General features: G+C 35.9%; 1 protein-coding gene and 4 non-coding genes across 5 annotated transcripts; all 5 read right to left on the minus strand.

Annotated features, from left to right (window-relative positions):
• Positions 1–23,064, minus strand: NOP58 (NOP58 ribonucleoprotein). The gene is made up of 15 exons (XM_033112706.1): positions 22,795–23,064; positions 19,977–20,053; positions 18,045–18,097; positions 14,606–14,727; positions 13,029–13,165; positions 10,973–11,037; positions 9,888–10,022; positions 8,955–9,100; positions 8,092–8,218; positions 6,389–6,552; positions 5,473–5,607; positions 5,162–5,223; positions 3,193–3,326; positions 665–813; positions 1–272 (listed from the first exon to the last, which is right to left on the minus strand). Exons 1-15 carry the CDS (start codon positions 22,837–22,839, stop codon positions 222–224), a joined length of 1,602 nt encoding a protein of 533 aa, XP_032968597.1. The 5' UTR covers positions 22,840–23,064; the 3' UTR covers positions 1–221.
• On the minus strand, positions 7,879–7,961 carry LOC117026426 (small nucleolar RNA SNORD11). The gene has a single exon (XR_004423775.1). It is a non-coding gene; the product is annotated as a small nucleolar RNA SNORD11 (small nucleolar RNA).
• On the minus strand, positions 8,812–8,897 carry LOC117026374 (small nucleolar RNA SNORD11B). The gene has a single exon (XR_004423733.1). It is a non-coding gene; the product is annotated as a small nucleolar RNA SNORD11B (small nucleolar RNA).
• Positions 17,874–17,958, minus strand: LOC117026420 (small nucleolar RNA SNORD70). The gene has a single exon (XR_004423771.1). It is a non-coding gene; the product is annotated as a small nucleolar RNA SNORD70 (small nucleolar RNA).
• LOC117026419 (small nucleolar RNA SNORD70) lies at positions 18,641–18,729 on the minus strand. Its single transcript, XR_004423770.1, has one exon. It is a non-coding gene; the product is annotated as a small nucleolar RNA SNORD70 (small nucleolar RNA).
• Positions 23,065–23,692: the final 628 nt, after the last annotated feature.

Raw genomic sequence — 23,692 nt, forward strand, 5'->3', positions numbered from 1 at the left:
TTAAAATATAAAGAAAATATTTTTATTTGTATAACAAAGATTAAGAAATGATGATATAATAAAGTTAACAGTCAATGTCAAGACACAAGTAGGTTTGAAAAGCTATAGGTGAATAGTCACTTTCATCCAACCTTTCCTCAATTATTTTAGAGAGCATCTCAGGCATATTCCTGAATCTTTAGCATGATGTATCCAGTTGATTCAATTATGATTCCTTTCCATTAGTCTTCATTATTTTTCTTTTTTTTCTTTTTCTTCTTTTTCTCTGGGCTCTGAAAAATAACCAAGAGTGCTTTTGAAAGAGCTGTAAATGTACAGGTGAGTAATAACTTTTCCTTATAAAAAGCAAAGTAGACATATTTCTCTTGAAAACAGATTCGAGAGAAAAGATTAAAAATTTAAAATATAAAAATCACCTTTATGAAAGTGATCTGTAGCAAATCATATTCTCTCTCCTACTCAAAGCAAATACATTTTGTAGTAAGGATCTACAGGGTTGGGAAATAGCATTTTATAATATAAATACAACACTGTCGTTTTATTTTCAATTTCCCATCAAGAAAACCAGTTTTTAAAAACTGCTCGCTCATTTCTGATAGAGTAGAATAAAATATGGAGACCCTGACCATGGCAATAAAATACTGGTAATTAAAAACAAACATACAGGAACCGCTGTGCTGGTGCATGGTTCTTCCTCAGAAAGCGGTTCCTCCTTAATGTGTTTCTTCTTGTCCTTTTTCTTCTTCTTCTTCACAGATATCTCCTGTTCTTCCACCACAAGTACTTCTTCTTCTTCTTCCTTTTCTTCTTCAACTGAATAAGATTAGTGTAAAGATACAACAATTAACATTGTACCAGACCTCACTCCCCGCCCAGAACCTTGGAATCTTAGCTGTTTCCTATCATTCTGATCAACCATCCAAAGTTTATTATATAATTTTATAAATAAAAAGGTTCTTCTAACACTTACCTAGGCCAATACTATTAACTTCACAAGTGATTTATAAGCTCAGAGAGAAGCAAATTTCTCATGATCATGTGGCTATGCAAAGAAATTAGAATTAAAGCAGATCATCTCACCTCATCTCCAAATTCAGTGCTTTTTGGGGAGTAGTCCATTTATATCAGAAATGGTTAAGAGTTTATGCTCTGGAGTTAACAGTCCTGGGTTTATTCAATCTGTTCTGTGACCCTGAGTTAAGTCATTTAACCTATGTAAACTCAATTTCCTCATCTGTAAAATTTAGTAATGTCTATCTTATTGGACTATTACTAGGATTTAATGAGATAACACATGCAGAATACATAGCACACTGCTTGGCATATTTGAACAAGGATTCAATAATAGGTAGGTATCATTAAAAATTCATTGACCAAATACTTATTTAGTACCTACTATATGCCATGCCCTAATCTAAACAGTTGAAGATACAGCAAGACACAAGAGACAAAAAGTACATGATACACTCACTGCACAATATTTTTACATAGTAGTGTTAACTATAAAAGTAATGCAGGAAGAGAAACACTGAGGAGGGCGATGCATGTGACATTTAGACAGGATAATCAGGCAAATACCTCAAAGAGGTAAGAAAGTGAATGATGTATGTATCTTGAGGGAAAATACTCCAGGTAGAGAAAAAAACAAATGCTATGGTTATTTTGGGAGAAAGGAGGAGTTGGCAAGTTAAGGAATAACAAGACCACTGTAGCCACTACATTAAGAAGTGGTGGATTTGGGCCGGCCCGGTGGCTCAGGCGGTTAGAGCTCCATGCTCCTGACTCTGAAGGCTGTCGGTTCGATTCCCACATGGGCCAGTGGGCTGTCAACCACAAGGTTGCCAGTTCAATTCCTCGAGTCCCGCAAGGGATGGTGGGCTCCGCCCCCTGCAACTAAGATTGAACATGGCTCCCTGAACTGAGCTGCGACCCGGCCGGCTCAGTTGGTTGGAGCTTGGGCTCTTAACCATAGCCGGATCGACTCCCGCAAGGGATGGTGGGCTGCGCCCCCTGCAACTAGCAACGGCAACTGGACCTGGAGCTGAACTGTGCCCTCCACAACTAAGACTGAAAGGACAACAACTTGAAGCTGAACGGCACCCTCCACAACTAAGATTAAAGGACAACAACTTGACTTGGAAAAAAAAAAAAAAAGTCCTGGAAGTACACACTGTTCCACAATAAAGTCCTGTTCTCCTTCCCCAATAATTTAAAAAAAAAAAAAAAAAAAAAAAAGAAGAAGTGGTGGATTTGACATGTGGTTAGATTCTGGATATACTTTCAAAGTATAGTTAAAAGGATCTGCTGCCAGCGTAGATTTGGGTTAAAGAGAAGATTCAGGTTAAAGGCCAAAGTAACTAGAATTGCCATTTATAGGATGGAGAAAATTGTGGAGCAACAGACTGGGAGCGGCAAAGATACATGAATGTTAAGTTTGAAAAGCTTACTGGATATACAAGTGAAGACACAAATCTGATGTTTTCAAATGCTACTAATGGGTTTAGGGAGCTCAATAAATAGCAGCATAGGAGTTAAAGAAATGTTTTCTTCATCTAGGGCAGGAGTCCACATTTGCTGATAGTGCACTTTTGACCACTGAGCTACTTAGAAACCAAATGTTAAATCAGTCATTGCTTAAATGCCTGTCTTGCTAGACTATGGTAGGCACTCAACACCGGTCAAGCTACTAAATGGGAATACTTGCTTACCAACTTTGCAAGACAGCCTAGTTCAATGGAGAGCGCCTTTTAAATATTACTATGATAGCAGACTATCCAGTATGTGATCACTCTAGTGCATTCCACATAACAGAAACAAAGAACACCACTGCTGCATCAATTCTACACTTAACTATGTAACAAAAATATCTCAGTGACTCATTTAGATACGACATAACTTTTTTCCTTTTATTTTAAGCTGATTCTCAAAACAGTTCATGCCTGGAAACTAAAGTTTTGGTAAATTTAGTATAATATGTATTGTATTCCCACATAGTCAAAGAAATGCTTCTCACATTCCTCTGTGAAGTCAGATAAATTATATCCTAACTATCCCCAGAGAACACAATGGCTTATTAAAACAGCACTAGCTTTCAATATGGAGTGGTTGCACAACAAAGTTCTTTCCCAAAACTTACGAAGTCTGTACTTAAAGAATAAGCGTATAAATGACATTTAAAAAATTCAAACTAACCTTTAATGTTAACCTTGGTTTTTTTGGCCTTCTTTTCAATTATTTCATCCTCTTTATCTACCTGTTCTATCTTACGTTTTTTAGAACACGTTGGCAGTGTAGAGTCACCAGAAGGATCGTAAGTCTTCACTTCACTGAAAGAGCCAAAGAGTTTTAGAAAATCCCTACAAATATCTGCAATTAAAATAATTCTAAAAAGGTTTAAAGGAAATTAACATCAGATAATACATAAACATAAAATGCTATTTCATTTTAGTGACTTTGGGGCAGTTTATGAAAACTAATAGTTTCCAAAGGTAAAGAGGTATTAATATCTTCCAGGTAGCTCAATCACACTTCAAGAGAAGTGGTGAGCTAAAGGAATTCTCATTTAGTAACCAATGTAGTGACTATGGCACAGAAAAATACTCAGCATAGAGGAAAAATGGAGAAAATCTCGTTATACCAAAGGAATATACTAGAAAGTAAAAACTGAACCAATTCAAGTTTTAGAATATAAAGTAATTCAATGAAAACTAAATCACCCCAATTAGGTTTAATATAGGAGACTTCATCATAAGATCCCAAAAGGCAGCGGAACGGGGATACGTATGGATAGAATTCCTAAAATCCAATGATTGTTTGTTTTAACATAGCAGAAAGAATAAAATTGAAGTACCTAGTGCCTAAAACGCAAACTAAATCTCGTAATTGGTGTTTTAAGTACATGTGTTTGAAGTCATAGCATAATGCACGGGAACATTAAAAAATTGTATAAAACAGCTGAGGAATATTCTGTTTCTTATTTTTTAAGCTGACTTGTAGGTTCATGACTGTTTTAACTTTTATAGGTTAAAAACATTTATAATTTAAGAAACAAAGATCCACCATTTGTCAACTCAGAACAAATCAGACTTAGAAAACTCACAAAATATAAAACATTAATGCCCACACTGAATACATATGGTTTGTTTCCAGAATAAAGGAAAACCATTTTTCTGAATGTGTATATTTAAATATATGTAAATATATTTATAATTTACGTCACTACATATTACTCTCCCCGCCCACTTATAGCATAAAATTTATTATTAAAACTCTTAATGGGGGCCGGCTTGGTAGCTCAGGTGGTTGGAGTGCTGCACTCCTAACACCAAGGTTACCGGTTCGATTCCCACATGGTCCAGTGAGCAGTGCCCTCTACAGCTAAGATTGTGAACAACAGCTCTACCTGGAGCTGTGCTGCAGTGAGCAGCGCAGGTTGGGGTAAGCTGCCACAGGGTGCTGAGTGCTGCTGCCGGCAGCACTCCGGCTACCGGCAGCACTCTGGCTACCATGTGCCACCATGAGCGGCTGGCAGCCAGTGTGAGCTGCTGTGAGTGGCCGACCGACGACTGGTGACTGACTGCCTCAGCCAGGGTGAGTGCAAGACTCTTAATACCAGCGTGGGCCAGGGAGCTATGTCCTACACAACTAGACTGAGAAACAATGGCTTCAACGGGGGTGGGGGAGGTGAACCAAAAAACTCTTAACGGATTACAAGATTCCTAAAAGTAGAATTTATTGATAACAACTAGAAATGTGCATTGTAATTTTATGGTAGGTCTGAATACTATCATGCCTCCTAGCCATTTTCAGACTTTTTTCTTTCAAAAAACATAGGTTAGATTAACACTGAATGAACTTTCTTTTTGATAAATGGAATACTATATAGGAACCATGAATGACAAATATTTACTATCAATATTTGGAAATAAGTTAAATATTAAGAACTGAGTCAAAACAAATATATGTACTTATTATAATAATGTAAAAATATGCTATGTGTATATGATTAAAAACTAGAACTGAATATAGAAAACTAAATGGCAAAGAAAAAGATAGGGGAATATTGCAGCGCTTCGGTTTATACTAAAAAAAACTGCTGCCAACAATTAACATTTAAATAAGCAGAGATTACCCATCTGCACCCCCCACCAAACACACTCACCTTTTATGTTCATATTTCTCCGCTTTTGCTAATGCCTTTCCTGTTCCACTTATTTTCCTTATCTGAGAAAAGAAAAATTATTAGTAATTTTCTAGACAATTTCTTTATAGTATATACTCTAATATATCAATTCTTTGTAAATATAAGGGAAATTGTTAACAGCAGGAACAAAAAGAATGTATTAGTCATACTATAATGCATCATAAAATAAAGTTGTTTTAACAGGTGAAATGAGTAAGTACATTAACTACTCATAATCAGTTAATTTTTAAAAGGTAACATTTCTGCAACAGGCAGAATGTGTTTCTTACCCCTCTATCTTCCAAGGTCCTCAACCTGGCCTCTAATTTGGCTCTGTTTTCAACTCCCATTGCAGAACTGGAGTCTTCACCAAAAGCATCATACCGGATAGCCAAAACAGTTTTGGCTGCCAACATTCGAGAAATCTAATAGAGAACTGAAAGTTAGAAACATTCACTCTAGGATTTTTTTAAAATCAGGAATTACAAAAGTATTTTGAATCATATAACTCAAGCCAGCTATATTACATTTGAATCTCTGCCACAATATAATGGCTAAAGTTATACTGCCATCATTTTGATAGATGAAATGATCTTTTAGTAGTTCATGTCTAAAACTTGCTCAAACTATTTTTCCAATGCCCTTCTTTAGTTTCTACTCAGTGATGTTAGTTCTACACCACGAGGTCATCCAGAGAAAGTATAGTTCCCTTTTCAAGCTAATTAACATTTTATTTTATTGAACCCTTTATTTCTCCCATCACTCTGTTCTGAATTTTATGAAATTTTAGTCTTCTGTTCAATTGTGTCCTATAAAAAAACTTGAAAGTACCTAAACTTGTTTAAGCCTGTTTCCTCATCTGTAAAATAGAGACAACATTGCAGAGCTATTATTTTTTTATAATTCATATATGTTGATGTTAAGTTGGTTTCCTGCCACAAAGAATACTTTTGATGTGCCACCCACCCAACCCCACCAAAGGGTAAATTCTAAGAAAATACTAACACACTGAAAGAAAATACTTTAACTGGACCAATAACACTTTCTTCAAACCATTTCTTTCAGTATACAAAATGCTTTTCAAAGAAGTCATCATTCTCTATTTCAAGAGAAAAAAATAGAAAAGATTTATTGCATACTAGAAAGCATGTGGAAAATGTATTGTTTGGAGGAAAAAAAGCCTACTTCATGAAAACTGTAACTCACCTTTCCTTTGTGTTTGGGACTTGTCTGGCCTACAAGTGAAGCATGATAAATGAGACCATACTTAGGGGTATCTCGTCTAGACTTGAGAGCTCTGAAGAGTGCCTTTTCTGCTCCAAGAATCTGAACTGTAGAAGCTGCATGTTTGGCCAAATTCAAAAGAGAACCTTCAAAAGAAAAGAAGTAGTTACAACGCATGCATTTTCAAGTATTTGAAAAGTTCCAAGCATTAAACACAAAACCTACCAGAGTAAATAAAAATTTGATGTAATACAGGATTTTATAGTTTGGAATTCCCTAAAAATCCTGATGCCTCAGCATTTGTAATTATTCCATTAGTACCAAAAGCAAAGGTTTGTGATATGTATGACAAACTGAAGATTAAGCTTATTCAATTTTACTTATTTTAGTAAAAGTATTACTATTTTACATTCTATTAGCATACCACAGGATATAAACATGTATTTACAGACATCTCTCAATGTAGCCCCTATTTTTGAGATGTCCTTTGGATATCAAATATTCTGTTGCTTTAGATATGAAAAAAACCCATACAAAGTAATGGAAACTTATTAAGACAACTTGACAGGAGAACTAAGTGATAAACTCCACACTTTACTTACCTCTGTTAACATATGAATGAGGAAATATGCTTATTAAGTACACTAATTAGGTATACAAAATTATTGCTTTGTTAGATTTGTCACATTGATTTTCCGTCAGAAAACACCCCCAATATTAATGCGGTCACTAAACCATTAGATATACATGTTTAAAATTCAACAAACATACATTTCTGCTTATTCCTGCATCTCTCACTTCTATAAGTTTAGCTAACCTATGAAATTTTGGATGTAGACAACAAAACCAGCCTAGATAATTCCAATCCTGCAACCGAGGGTATCTGAATGGCATATTTGACCAATGAAGGAGCTATTCTAAACACTTTGCTGTAGATATATTAAGACCTGTGATGAATTATTACAACGTCTCCAGTAATCTAATGAACTAGTACCTCATTGTATCTGCAAGTAGGCAATTTACAGTATTTTTTAGCAGTTATCATTATATCACCATACACATGCATTAAGTTTTATTATAAATCTTTTCAAAATATTTTTGTATGTCAACTATATTAAAATATAAAATAGTATATCCAATAGCAAAACAGATTCTCAATCAAGTGTATATAGAATCATGCATCACATGACATTTTGGTCAATAGACCACATATACGACAGCAGTATACCATATAGCTAGGTGAATAATAGACAATACTATCTCTATGATGTTTGCACAATGATGAAATTGCCTAATGCATTTCTCAAAACACTCCCCCATCATTAAGCAGCACATGACTGTCTCAACTGTTGTGATTTTTAAAACTATTCAAATTTTAATGAGTTTTTATTATAAAATTATTAACTGATTTCATCCTCCTACTTTCACCTGATTATTGTAATTAAGTACAACAAACTTCTGACAATGGACAAGTGTCTCAGAAGAGGTAGTGACTAAAGATGCCTTCATTATCCAAAAGGAATCAGGCATACAAATAAAAATCATCATTGAACACTTGGTCCTCCGTCCTCACTCATATACCATCTACTTGTTTCTTTAATAACTACAGCTAACGATTTTAAAAAATCCTAGTTAGAAAACAACTCAACTCTATCCATGTTTACAAATTACATTAAAATTATCACCTGCATGAGCAATAAGCCGTGCTCCAACTAATTCCCCAACCATGACTGTAACATTGGGTGCAATGGCCATCATTCGATTTTGCAGATATTCATAGAGCTGGGTTCTATATTCTGAGATTTCAATCACCTAATATAAGAAACAAAATAAGTAACTCATAAATGATTAAGAGTAAAAATAGCATAAAATTCAAGTCTAAAACTAAATTATTGTAGAGCAGTTGTGCAACCCTGGGAAAACTGATCATTCCTTACCTGTTCTTATAAAAGGGTTGTTGAGAAGATTTTATTAGATAATGTATGTAAACAACACAATACACTGCCTAAAATGTTAGCCAATATTGCTGTTCTTTTTAAAAACCTCAGGGTTGGCTGGTTAGCTCAGTTGGTTAGAGTGTGGTGCTGGTAGCACCAAGGTTGCCGGTTTGACCCTCGCATGGGCCACTATGAGCTGTGCCTTCCTTTAAAAGAAAACCAAAAAAACCTACAAAGAGTAGACATTTGTCATCCTCTCTGATTCTTGTATAGTTATCTCCGAACGAGAAGTAAAAATATCACCACAGGCTACAAACGTGTTAGAAATGCATAACTCAAGCTATACTTCTCTGCCTTCTTAATGGATTTGTAACTCATAATTCAGACAATGCAACAATACAAATAAACTAGTACTCATAACTTCATTTTAGCATATATTTCCCCCTTTCAGTATATATTAATAAATCAAGATGGCATCAGATGAGGTAGTGACTGAACACCCTCATATTTATTTATCAGGTGAACAATAAGTTTAAAAATCATCATTGCCACCAGAAAATGATTGTTACAGAGTTGGTACCACAACTAGTTTCCCTATGTATATAGTTTACCTGAGTGCAGAGATGCAGAATGTTGCAAATATCTTCTTCTGAAACCTCTGTTCCCATCGATATCTCTGCAGCTGCTTTGACTTCGGCTTCAACTTCTTCCGGCAGTAATTCAGAAAGCTGAGCCGAGGCATAATTCTTCCTATCACCTATAGAATGTTTGCAGAGGATGAAAAAAAATCACTCCAACAAATTATATAAAATCCACCAAACAGTCAAAACTAAAAGTAAAGATAAGCCAATAAAAAGGGTGCCTAAACAAAACAAAAAGTGAACAAGTTTCACCTAGTAATTTTCCTTATGTAATGGCTTAATTATAGAGATTAAAATCTCTCCCCACTACCTCCCTCCAAAAAACCAGACACACACACACACACACACACACACACACACACACACCCACCCACCCACCCCATGAAATACTGTGATAGATAATTTGTAGTTAAGATTATACTGAAACTTGGGCCAAGAATTGTTGGGGTGGTAATGTGATAATATAATGTGAGCCAACTAACTCATATTCAGTAATAATAGTCAGGTTCCTCTACTAATAATATTACTGTATTACTAGTATAGAATATAACACTAACAGTACAGATAGCAATATTACTTTTGATATTCTTATTAGTATATTTCAGGATATCCCCCAGTCTATAGGTGTCCCTATTAATGGGGGATTCCCTGAGGCACATTCACGTGAATGTGAGAAGCCAGTTTAAGAAAAAGCAAGTTAGAGCCATGTTCTATTGCATGGGCCATCAAAATCAAAGTTTAAGTTAATTTTGTTTTTGTAATGTAACAGACATTGATATAGCTATAGGTATACTCCTAAAACAACGCAAATTGTAAAAAAATCTGGGAAGTTTGTTAAGAAAAAATTTTAACTCCTGTTTTAGGATGCAAATAAATTATTTTCAATGCCTTAAAGTTACTCACCAACTTTCTGTAAACACTTGCAGTATGTCAAATTATCTGAAATAATTTTTCCTAATTCGGGGAAATGCCAGCCATACCACTCTCTACACCGCATAATGTAGTTGTTTAGTTCTTTATCTAAGTCATCCAACAAGGCTGCAGCAGATTACAATGAAAAAACAAAAAACAGGAACTTATTTATAACTTTAACCATTTTTAAATGTATACATTTCAGTGGCTTCAAGTACATTCACAATGTTGTACAACCATTACCACTATCCATTTCTAAAACTCTTCCATCATAAATTGAAGCTCTATATCCATCAAACTCCTCCCCATTCCTACCTCCCCCTAATCTCTAGTAATCTCTTCTACTTTCTGTCTCTAAATTTACCTATTCTAGGAATCACACAATATTTGTCCTTTTGAGTGTGGCTTATTGCACTTAGCATGTGTTAAAAATTCATTCATGTTGTAGCATGCATTAGACTGTCATTCTGTTTTAAGAATGGATATTTCATTGTATGTATATACCACATTTTGTTTATCCATTCATCTGTTAATGGGTGTTTCTGCCTTTTGGCCATTGTGACTAATGCTATTATAAACAAGGGTGTATATAAGTATCTGTTTGAATAACTGCTTTCAATTCTTTTGGGTATATACCCAGAAATCCCATTTAAGGGGATTTTTAAAATTGGAAATTGTTTAAGACTGATGTTTCAAAAAAAAACCAAAACCAAAACAAAATAGCTCCACAAAACACATCACTTAATGATATGGGACAATGACATATTATAAAACCAAGTAAGTGAAAAAAGCAAAACACAACACAATACAGATCCCACTCATGGTTTTAGCATTTTTTTTTTCATGGAAAGACAAATGAATTGATTTATATAGTACAATTCACATTACTCTAACTAGTCAAATTATGGGTAGTTTTCCCTTTTTCTATTCTGCATTTTTCGCTTTACTTACTTATTAAAAGTTCTAGCTAATCTCCATTCTCTTCATCAACAGACAGAATTATAAAAACTACAGTTTTAATAGTAGGAAAAAACCACGTGGAATAGACAGAATAGACTTCACAGTACTATACTTACAAATTGCCTGAACAATCATGGTATCCACTTTATCAGCGCTAAATTTCAATCTGTATCGGGATAAGCTGAGGAGAAGGCAGAAAATCACAAATTACTAAGGCAGCATCTATAAAAAGCATTGCATTTATATAACATCTGAAACTCTACCCAAATTCCTCCTTTAGAGCTACATTTAAAAAATTTTTTCTACATAGGAAAATCAGTTGAAGAATATGTAAGATCAGAAAATACACATTTAACAAGAAATAATACATCTGTTCTGCTATAACCTCCAGTTCTGTAACATTAATTTACGAATGACAATTAGGATAATGCCGCGTAGTGCAGGTCATGTTGGTTCACAGATGATTTTTGCAACATATTAATGCTTTATACCAGCAGGTATGAAAAAATACAGCACTGCAACACTTGAAAACAGAAAGCCGTGAAGGAATAATACTGTATACAAGGGTTTCTTAATCTTGGCACTATTAACATCATGGACCTGACAGTCTTTGTTGTGGGGGACTACTCTGTGCATTGTATGATATCCCCGTTACAACCAAAAATGTCTACACATAACCAAATGTCCTCTTAAGAGATACCTGATTGCCTACCACTGTTGTCCACAATGCCAATTCATCACAAGTTTGAATCTTGACCCAGTTTAGCTATTTGTTCCCTTAGAAAAGCTTATTACCAAGTTCTTCCAGACATTTATGCATTTTGCTTGTCTAAGTTAGCAGAGCTTTAATTCTCCATCAATCTATGCTCAATATTTTTTGTTCAAACACACAGACCTGTTTAACGTAGTATCTTTTAATATAAATTTAACACATTGTTTTTACTGTATTAACATTTTTTAGGTTTTTTTTTTTTTAATTGGGGAAGGGGAACAGGACTTTACTGGGGAACGGTGTGTATTTCCGGGACTTTTCCAAGTCAAGTTGTTGTCCTTTCAATCTTTAGTTGTGGAGCTACTGAGCGCAGCTCAGCTCCAGGTCCAGTTGCCAGCTGTTAGTTGCAGGGGGCGCAGCCCACCATCCCTTGCAGGAGTCAAGGAGTCGAACCGGCAACTTGGTGGTTGAGAGCCTGCGCCCCAACCAACTGAGCCATCTGGCCACCTGGGAGCTGAGCGGCAGCTCACTGACTTCATTCTAGCTGCGGAGGGCGCAGCTTGCTGGCCCATGTGGGAATCAAACCGGCAGCCTGCTGCCCAGAGCTCACCCTCTAATCATCTGAGCCACCAGCCCACCCCACTACGGTTGTTTTTGATAGTGCTCTGGTTACAAAGTTGCATAGGTTTTGAGTAGTTTACCCTTAATCTTATTTTTTTCTTCATAAGCTATTGATTTAGTGCAACTTCACATAATGTCAAGCTTTTCAGAAACACAACTACAGTATAGAAGAAATGCCTGTTCTAATCTAATAGACCTCTGATTAAACATGATAGGTCAGTGTGCTTCTCTTTGAATTATAAAAATGCCACAAAAATCAGAGCAAAACAAGCAAGTCTCTCTCACTATAAGAGATCATGGCAGATGAGAAAATATGGGGACATGCGAAGTAGATGGAGTAGCAAATGATTTAGCAGAGAATAGAGAAAAAAAGAAAGCCCAAGAATTGTGGGATCCGACATTAGAGGGGTAGAAAATGCCTATGGTGAGGTTTAGAGTCCAGGCAATGGAGTCAGAATGCCTGGATTCAAATCCTGGCCTCCTTACTTACTGGCTATATTGACTTTGGGCATTAGCTTCCTCAGCTGTACAATGAGGGTACTACTACTACTGATTGTTACAAGAATTAAATTAGTATGTATAACATGCTTAGAACAGTGCTATGTAATTGTTTATTAAAAACTAAGCTGACTTGGGGCAGCCGGTTAGCTCAGTTGGCTAGAGCGTGGTACTCTTAACAACAACGTTGCCAGTTTGATCCCCACATGGGCCACTGTGAGCTGCACCCTCCACAACTAGATTGAAACAACTACTTGACTTGGAGCTAATGGGTCCTGGAAAAACACAAATAAATAAAGTTAAAAAAAAAAAAAGCTGATTTTATTTTCAGTAAATCTCACCTGTGTGCCAATCCAAGACACATAGCTGCCATTTCGCGTGGCTCTACCCCAGGGATTAATCCATCCATCTGTGAACGAATTCCTCTCATAAGTTCATTAACAAGAGGACTATGGATGCAACTGAGATTCAGCTTTTCCTATAAAAACAAGAACATTTGTGTTAAATAAAGAAATAAGTTTCCTGTAATCATTAAATATTCAGATAGCACTGAATTAAATACACACATTTCTCAATTTCATAAAAAGCAGTTTCTAGTGTTTGTGGGGACAACGCCTCAATGGTGGAAATCAAAGCTGGTGTTAAGTTTTCTGGGAAACAGTGTGTCTACATGAATCAAAAGCTGTAAAAAGATACAGTTTAACCTAGTAGTTTAGTTCTTTCTTGTTGGTTTGAGAGATCTTTTACTGTTACATTTAGCTTCTTGTTAAAATTAGGAAGGTAATACACACAGATTTTAATCAGCAGTACTATAGAGAAGGGGAACTGAATAAAAAGCAAAATTCTGGGTAGTAGGCCCTTTCGCTACAGATAAATAATTGTTTGAATCCCTTAAGTACTTCCAAATACATACGTGTATAAATACACACATATATAAATCTTCATAAGTACAGTTTAAGTTTTCACACAATAAATTTTGTTCCCCACACCTGCTTTTTTGTCCCACTGCAATGTATTTGCAATACTTTCATACAAATATCCAGTTCATCAAATGCATATAATGATAGGCACACAACAATGTACATATTGCATCATGTTTAAAAATCAGATATTTAGGATATATATGATTAATAGTGTAAGATATTTTTAAAGAAAAATTTAAAGATACTCAAACCCACTATTCAGCAATTTGTTTTCTGTGTGTATGTTTATTATACTAAAAGTTAATGTTTAACAGAAAAATATAAACTAACATTTGTGGGCACTTCAAAGGATGAAGGTAAGAGATTGACACCATCACAGGAAACTACATTACCTGATAGTATTAGAAACAATCTATTTAAACAAACTTCTTAAATTTTAAATCCTACTTGAAAAACCCTCAAATCGCTTTAGGGCTTTCCTACCTAAAAAACCTACAACATAATATAATCCTTACTTCAAGAATCAAAAATCAAACTGTCACCACTGGCTCTCAAATTGTTCTACATTTCATGTTTAAAGGCGTATTTTTCCACTTTCCTTCCACTTTCCCTTCATGTTTAATTTCTAGCAATCTACTCCCTACTAAAATTTCCTAATAAACACACACACTAAAAAAGAAATGTCATGACCCCATTTATGTTGGAAAAAAAAATGAGGTTAAAACAAAAATATGGCAGGATATACATAAAGTGTTAACAGATCATCTCTAGGAGACAAAGCTATTTTTTTAAATCACTTTTTGGTGTATTTGTATTTTCTACAATAAACATATGTATGCTTAGTCCTGATAATCACATTGGAAATCAATTATCTAGCCTAGGGAAAAAAGATCAAGTATGAGAACTTATGATAAACAACTCATTACAAAGGCTGGGCTATGCAGTCACTATGCTGAGTTCTTATTAGCAGGCATGAAAGAAAATCTTAACTTCACCTTTATGACTCCTCCTAGTTTAGCATCAGCTACAGCCAGGGGCTCATGGGCTTCTTTTACTATTTTCTTCAGAACTTTCTTCAGCTGCTTATTGATTTTGCCCTCCATCAGAGCGGTGAATGCTTTTCAGGAAAAAGGAAAACAAGAGTTAATTCTCAAATTTTTAACTGTAAGAGCTTAAGATCTTATTTAAATTTTTAAAATAAAGCAAAATAAACATTTCCTTTCAAAAGGGCTGAATTTAACATTACTTCTGCAATGAAATGATAAATGTAAAAATGGTTTACAAATTACACATTTCATAATATCATCTAATCTTGCCACCCTGATTTCCACTCCAGACCAGGAGTTAAAGCAGATCCAGCATCCCTACGCCACATGAACTGAGAGCTAGAATCATAAAATGCTAGAAACAATCTACTTGGGAATTGGGAGAGGTGGGGGGAACACCCACCCAGACTGGCCTGATGCTCTGGATTGTGAAATAACCTAAAATCCTGTCAAGAATCTGGTAATAAGAAGTGTATTCATTCTGGAGTGCTGCAGTGCAAGCACAACCGAGTGCGGTTTTATCTCGCTAATCCTTGACCCAGAGGAGTCATCAGGCCTATGCGTGTAAACCTCCAGTGAGGGAACTTCCTACCAAACACAACCTATTCAATTTTGGGACTGTTTTCATTTGCACAAGTTCTAAATCTGCTACTTATAATCCTCACCCTTGCTTCATCCTACACTTAAGATTTTCTGGACCCACCTGGATTAACAATTCTATTTGTTTGGGTTTTAGCTGAATTTAAAGTATGAGTGGCGGGAATGAAGTCTATCATGACTTCTAAGGCCAAGCGTTTGATCAGCTGGGTGTTTGGTCTTTCCTCCTGACTACATCTCCATCCATCTGAATTACAACTCCATTTTATCTGTTATCTGTGAAGATGAAAGGTGCAAAGACCGCCTGGCTACCACACAGCTCCCAGAGAGGTCTCCACACTCTAAGGAGCTAAGATTCAAGCTATTTTTGCTGGGTTTTAACCTTGTACACTTTGTACAACATTGACTCCTTGTAATGCACCTTTCTATTAAGAGTTGTATTTTTTCTTAAAACTTCTTAATCTTTCATAATTAAACACCTGTATTCAACTTCCTGCTCCTAGTTTTCAATCTTCCATATCTATTTTTGTACTTTAACCTCGTGTTCTCCTTTATTTAAAATTTCTTAAAAGTAAAACTGTCTACCCTAGATCTATTCTAACATTTACAAACATTTATCTCCCCTTTATCAAAAGTCTGTTAATTACTGTTCACGTGTATTTTTAAAAGACGGTATACAGAGACGGTGACAGGGATAAAGGGAAGCTGAGTCTTTTTTTGACTTATTTTTTCTACTGGACACTGCTGACCAGCCCCCAGTAGTTTCCCACTTATCCAAATGTAGGCTAGCCCAAATTTTACTGTGGCTATTTGAAAAACTTGTAACTTGAAAGTTCGACCAAGAGTAAAAATAAACCTCTCCATGCAAATGGCATATTTGAACTTCTGGGACCAATATAAATTCTTGACATCACACCCCATCAGACTCTTTCTTAGGCTATACAGTTTAAAATGCATACTCTGGCATGTACAGCCACTGAGCTTTGGTTCCGTCATGTCAAAATTGCCCTATAAACGCAGTAGGAGGTTAATTTCCAGGAAAGACTCTGTTCTCTTAATAAGGTAACGTTCAATTTTTTGGTAAAAAATAGATGGGAAAAGGCATCGCAGAAGTTTCTATGATAAGATTATTGACAGAGTTCACTACTTTCATTCATTTACTCCAAAATATGTATATATGTGCTAGAATCTAAGAATTTAACAATAAACAACACAGTCTCTGCCCTCATGAACTTAGAGGCAGAGGGAGAGGATCAGAGGGTTCTCACCTGTATGGCATTTCACTTATTTATCTTACATTATTTTAAGGAATATACCAAAAGCTTGGTAGGAAAATGAGATACCTCTCGAGCCTCAGTTTTATCACCTGTAAAATAGTGATACTATTATCTACCTTACAGGATTGTTTCAAGGATTCAATAATTTTGGAGTGGTGAGCACAAAATCTGACAATCACTGTGTGATCGATGTATTAGCTATAGTAAAAACCTTCTTCATGTTTTGGTAGACGTGGGACTTGTACATTTAATAGTTTAATAAGGACTGGTCAGAAATATACCAAAAAGCAATTCAAGAAGCCACCTGGGATCAGGGCTGTAGCACTTTACAACTCCAGGAGCTGTTCAAATCAGTCTATGTGAACAATGAGCCCCAGAGCTGGAGAATAGGTAACACAATCTTCCTTGGGATTTTACCAAAATTCTACCCGTATTTAATTTTAAAGCTGTGATTAACAGAATTATCCTTTAAAAGTCTCCAGACAAAAATTACAAAAAAAAAAAAAAAAAAAAAAAATGCAATAGTTGTGCTTTATGGCTCTATGATGAGGCTTTAATTACTGACGGATGAAGCAAACCTAGAGCTATTTTTAAAAATTGGCCCATTGTTGGGTCTTCCTTCTTATCTCTTTGCCAACGTTGAGGTGGCCCATTAATAATAAAATACAATTCCTAATTTTTACAAGAAAACTATCCCTTCTCCTATGGCTGATAAAATTATTTGGGTCTGTCAAATTCTTGCCTAATTTTAAGCCACATTCTTCCATATGGCCCTTCATTTTCAAATTATACCAAGTAATTGGCTGATTTGATATAGAATTTAAGCAACTGAAAATTTATGATTAAGGTTTGATATCTGGTCTTGTTTTCCCCAACATCAAAAAAAATCCAACTGCCTACTGAAGCCAAGCCTAGTTAACAAACCTTATTACTATTATCCCACCATAAGGACTAGTTGGAGGATATGAGTCATCCATTCTTCTAAATCATTAAAAATCATGCCCCCTTTACGTAACTCCTCTGCCTGTTGCTTTTATGTTAAAAAAACACACACGCACAAACCTGTATGAGTATTCCTAAAACTTGTAATAAGCTAAAATGCACCGCTGATGAGCTGTTTTATTAATATTTCAACTATGAATCCTGGCTATTCTCAACTTTACCCTTGGATGAAAATGATCAGAGCTGTGTGCTTGACCACATTACCTTGGTCCCTTGTAGAACAGCTTTTACTGAATTGTGCTTTAGCATTATGCTGCTGGTTTCCACAGGGAGATCAACTTAACCACTTCTCAGCTCTCATCACATGGGGGAAAAACCAGCCCTATGGTGAAAAAAGCTAACTCAATGTTGTCTCAGTGGTAGTGACGAATATGTTAGATCACTAAAATTCAGTTCCAAAAAGAATGCATCATTGACAACATTGAATAAGGTTAACTCAAGCAACTGAAGCAAACTTTTTAATAATAACAAACTGCCAAGATTAAAAACAGAAAGGTAGTCTTTGACTTTACCTGCTAATGCTTCTGCTGTATCCTGAAATTTCTCAAAATGTTTTAGCTTTACTCTAGAATTAAAGAAAAAAAAAATGTTATGGGGGCATACTGATTTCTGCAAAAGCCACATATTTAAAAAACGGTGTTAGACTGCTTCTAAAGCATACACCAATAAAAGAAACTTTCCTGTCATTGGGTATCAGGGCGAAAAATTATATATTCTTCATAAAAGAACCAGTTTCTCTAAATGTTAGGTTAATAATGTTTGGACTATTATAGAAAAGACTAGGTATTGAAGGAAGCATAGAACAGTAGCAGAGAGGCTTGCTACCCCATCCAAATCACAAGAAACACTCTGAAGCTTGAGATGCATAACCAGGCACAGAGATGCCTTTTACTATACAGCATACGGTAGAAGTGGCCTAAGAAACGGTTTAAGAGTCCATCTTAGGTCAGGAATCTCACGACATTTGATTTGCCCATCCCATACAAATGCCATTAACAATAGTTTATTGTCAGATCTCATTCCTGTCACTCTTATTTTATTCCCTTCTTCCCCATACATTATGTGCAGGGTAACATCATTTTATATCGAAACAAATACACACATTTAATTCATTGCCGTCTCAGTGGTAGTGACGAATATTTGTGTGCGATCACTTAGCTTCAGTTCCAACAAGAATACATCATTGACAACAATGAATCAAGTTAACTCAGCCAGTTGAAGCATACAGCCCTTTAAAAAGGAAAACCAGTCTTCAATTCTGTCTAAAATACTGTTACCTTAAGCAAAGTTTTCTTACCTGGTCAGAGAACACCCCGATGGGCCCTTAAATACACATTTAACAACAAAGATCTAAAGAAAAAGTAATAATTTCATCTTATTTCGCATTACCCCACCCCCATTTGTACCCTTTGAGGTGGCATGTGTTCTTATCTCTCTGTACTTGCGTAAATGCATATATAGATGTAGAAGAACACACAGCAAAAATGGGATCACACTATATACACTCTGGAGCATGGTTTTCTCAGTATATCACGGACCTCTCTCCAGAACAAGAGATCTGCAGATGAATAATTTATTCAACGATTCCATTATTCATGGACATTTGAATTATTTCAAATTTTGGGTTTTTGCCACTACAAATGCTGCGATTCTGTATTTTGTTTCTCTAATTGTTTCGTATGACATTTCTTTGGGTTCAAAACTTTTTAGCAAGCTTATAAGTAGTTTCCTTCTATTCTTGCAAGTTTTTATTAGCACCAGCGGATGAATTCTCAAGTGACCCAAGGACATAACACAAATTATCCATAATGTATCAAGAGCTCAATGAGGTCCTTCCTAGGATCACACTCACCAAATGGGCTATTCCAATAGGCGATTCCCAGAGGGTGAAAGAGCCATCGTGTATCTCCCTTGAGGGAAAGTGAACTCTAGCGCTCTCCCCCACCACTCATTCCTTGCGTGGGGCATCAACATTATACGCATCCAGAGTCCTTGGGGAATTCACGTATACCTTTCTAGTGATTTACTACCTAGTTATTACTCTAGAAGAAGCTAAGAGGTAGAAGTCAGAAAGCATAAATAAACTGCAAATTAAGTTAAAAAATATTAGATATCACTAACTTAGAGAAACTAAAAGTTAAATCGATCAGTTGCCCACGCTTTTGACAAGTATTACCTTTAACAGAAATTTATATGTAATTCACAATCAACTTCTGTTTTCAAATATCTTACAAAACAGTAATATTGTGGTGCTGTCCAATTTAGTCTGCAACGAATAGAAATTAGTTGGGATAACCTACGCTCCAAACAAGTAACCTATTAATTAGGCTCATATCAATATTATTCCTGAAATAGATTTCAAAACAAAATGTTATGAATATAACATATGAATCCGGGAAAAATGTAAAAAGAACATCTAAATTCTTAGTTTCAAGATGACTTACATTTTATTTGCTTTCTCTGGAGTTTCAAATTCTTTCCACAAACTATCAACCTCTTGAAGTTTTTTCTCATTCAAAACCTGTAATAAATATTTAAATATTAATTTTGTTTAAACGACCCAGTTTAGGCATGTATATATAGCTACATTCTTCAAGTATAACTGTACGTGTAAAATGAGGATGGTAGAAGCTGTAATTCTCTCTGAAATACTGCCCCAGTGTTTGTACCCAGCACAAATTCTTGGTCAAATCAATGGCTCAAGTACAACTGTACATTTAGAATAAGGGTGGTGGAAGTTACTTTTCTATCTGAAATAATGAAACAGTATTATAGAACATTTAATAGCTAGACGAATTCAGATCTAGTTGGGGGTCTTTGTTGAAAACTTTTCTATTTTTAAGGAGACATTAACCCCTTCAAAAAAGATCACACTCATACAACATCAAAAAGCTTTCTTTAGAACACTTTCAAAAATATGTCATTATTTTACACTATTAATTAAACTGACCCGTCAACAATTTTAAGATATCCTAATTTCAGGGATATTAAATATAGAGAAATATGGATTTTAGGATTGATCCTACCCTAATATTTGAGCATTTGACTTATCACATAGCGTACCGTTGAGGGTATAGAGAAATAACTTTTATTCACTCTCAATTTAATGAAACCAATGATCTCTTGAAGGTAATTTGGTAGCATCTGTCAACATAAAATATGGATATCCTATCCTATATTATCAATTGTAAGACACATCCTCAAGTAAGAAAATTAAAAATGCAAAGGGAAAAAAGGTGCACTTTTAATCGATGAAAGAGTCATTAATACTTAGGGATATATTCTTCAAAACTTTCTGACTCTGATTTTATTTATGCACTTTTAGTAATCATACTACACACTTAGCATATCATGGATGTAATTCTAGGTTTTAACAACCTAGAATTGCAGGGTGTGAATATACCATCACTTTGTGCCTTTATTATTAAATATTTGTTATTTATAATTTTTCCTCATCCTTCAGAAAACATTTTTGTATGCATATATGTTGCATGTCTATAGAACTACTGAAGTGGAGTTAGTCATATAGGATATGCAAATCTTATATTGACAGATGCTACCAAGTTGCTTTCAAAAGATTCTATTAGCTTCACTCAAATCAGCAGTGAATAATAGTGCAATCACAGACAACTCCAATGAGAGGAAAAATAAGCAAAGCCAGCTTTCGGTTAATTACTATTTTATTAGTTTTCTTAAAAATAATAAGTACTTAATGTAATAAGTGCAAATAGAAGTATACTTTCTGGTGAGGATGCGGAGAACATGGAACCCTCATAAACTGATGGTGGGACTGCCAAATTGGTGCAGCCACTATGGAAAACAGTATGGAGGTTCCCAAAAACAAAAAACAAAAAACAAAAAATCAAAAATAGAACCCGGTCTTATTTTACTATTTTTAAAGTTCCCGGTTTTATTTTACTATAAGACCCTTATAATATAATATAATATCAGGTCTTATATTAATTTTTGCTCCAAAAGACGCATTAGAGCTGATTGTCTGGCTAGGTCTTATTTTCGAGGAAACACAGTATGTATAGTGCCAGGTGGAGACTAGATTAATAGGGGGGATTGCTTCATAAATTATATAAATGTCTAACTACTATGCTGCACACCTGAAACTAATATAATACTGAGTATCAAATGTAATTGAAAAATAAATAAAAACAAGAATGTATATATATTTTCAAATGTCAAAGGAGAAACTTGGAGAATAAAAAGTGAAAAGCTCTCCCAAATCAAATCAACATTTTGGTATGTACCTTTCCAGACTTTCTACACTCACGCGACATAGTTTTTGATTCACAACTAGAATCATACTATACCAATCTTACCTAGCTTTTTTTGTTTGTTTTATATATGAAACATTTGTTTTTCACTGCTGTATTCATATATTTATAGAGCTCAGAAGAGTGCCTGACACGTGGATTGCACTCAATTTACCTCATTCTTCCTAACATTTCAATTCCGTAGCATCCCACTATTCAAATGGCCCGTTGTTCAAACATTTCTATGCTGATGAACTCTTTAACTTCAACTTTCCCTAGAAAACAACCTACTCAATTTGATTATTACCAGCCCAGATTTCTCCTCTAGGCTTCAAACTGGAAATGACGATTGCATTTCCAAGTCTAATAGACATCGCAAGCCTCACATGGCACTGACTGGAACTTTTTAGCCTCCCTCTTAAACCCAACAACCTGTTACTCTTCTCTTCCTTATCATCACGCACCCACTTACGTAAACCAAAAATCCACACACAATCCATCGACCAATCCCATCAGTTCTACCCTTAAAATTCTCCCGATATTTCTTCAAACCAACCTTAATCCAAGTAATTTTATTTTGTCTAGATTAATGCAAAAATATCCTTGATTCCTATCTTGCCCTATAGGAATCTATTCTCCACACAGCACAGCAACTTTATTAAAAGACAAAGTGGATCATTCCTCTTCCTAATACCTTTGTCATTTTCAGAACACTCAAAATAAAACTGCTTAGCATAACCTGTAAAATCTAATACGGTTCCTGCCCACCTTTCTAACCGAGCCAAATCCTCTAACCCAGAACTCGGCACCCCAAACGGCGGGACCACGTGTTCACCGAAACACGCGCCTCCCTGGCCCAAAGCCTTCCCCTTCACAACAGTGGGACATAAAAGGCACCCACGCTATTCTGAGCAGTGTCGTTCTCTCCTGAGGTCTTTCCTGCTCTTCGCCTGCCCAACACCCACCTTCCCCTCCAACGACTTAATCTCCCACCTACCTTAAAGATGGCGTAGCCGACGGACGTTTCAAACAGCACTAACATGGTGAGGCCGGGTCAAGGTGCTGCGCGGCCCGCCGCCAGCTCCTATACGAGTGGAAAAAGACCAAATTTGTGGCCCTCCCCTAGGACTGCAAGGCCGCGGCTGGCCAAGCCAAAACGCGCACGCCTTCCAGCAAAGAATCAGACACGCCGCCTAAAGGTTCCACCCTGCACTGTGTGCAGAACGTGTAAACCCGCGGCTCCTTCTCCAACGCTCCTGGGATGCGACCTCACTTCCGACGGATGACGTGCCGCATAGCAGGGCGTCACTTCCGCAAACTTCCCGCCACAGGAGACCACCAAAATATCGCGAGATTTCTTACGGCACTAAACGAGTTTTTCCGCTTCTAGATTGAGCAAAGATCTAAAAGAGGGAAACTTCGCTATTATTATTTTTTTAATTCACTTGTATGATATATTTTACCTTGAGAAAAATGCGGAGCTATGTCGGTGTCTGTCTGCCTCAGGCATGTGGAATTTGGGAAATGCTAGCGGCTAGACTTTACTCCTGCCTTGAAATGAAACCCTCAAAAAGACACAATGATTGTTACTATTATCTGCGACCACTCCTGGCGGTTCTCTTCTCTCTGGCCAAACCGATTTTTTGCACAGATATCTTTCAGATATAGCTGGACCTCTCCCATTTTTTCTGCAATGACTCTAGCTTATGAATTTAGACTTGGTGTTTTTTCTTAGCGTAGTTTGCTTTTCTGATAACTTTCAGTTTCAATGACTGACTTAAATACCTCAATTCTTCCACAAGTCTGGCTTCCAATGAAAGTAAAATTTCTTTTCCTCACTTCCCAGGCCCTATATGCAGATTGCCCGTAAACATTTAAGTTGCCACCTGGTGGAA

Source organism: Rhinolophus ferrumequinum, chromosome 8, assembly GCF_004115265.2.
Source record: "Rhinolophus ferrumequinum isolate MPI-CBG mRhiFer1 chromosome 8, mRhiFer1_v1.p, whole genome shotgun sequence".
Classification (NCBI taxonomy): Eukaryota; Metazoa; Chordata; class Mammalia; order Chiroptera; family Rhinolophidae; genus Rhinolophus; species Rhinolophus ferrumequinum.

Coding starts and splice junctions, on each gene's coding strand:
- NOP58 (XM_033112706.1), bottom strand. CDS start 22,839: ATGTTAGTGCTGTTTGAAACGTCCGTCGGCTACGCCATCTTTAAG. Junction 5,224..5,472: donor GGACCTTGGAAGATAGAGGG/GTAAGAAACACA, acceptor TTCTTTTCTCAG/ATAAGGAAAATAAGTGGAAC. Junction 814..3,192: donor AACCAAGGTTAACATTAAAG/GTTAGTTTGAAT, acceptor AATCTTATTCAG/TTGAAGAAGAAAAGGAAGAA.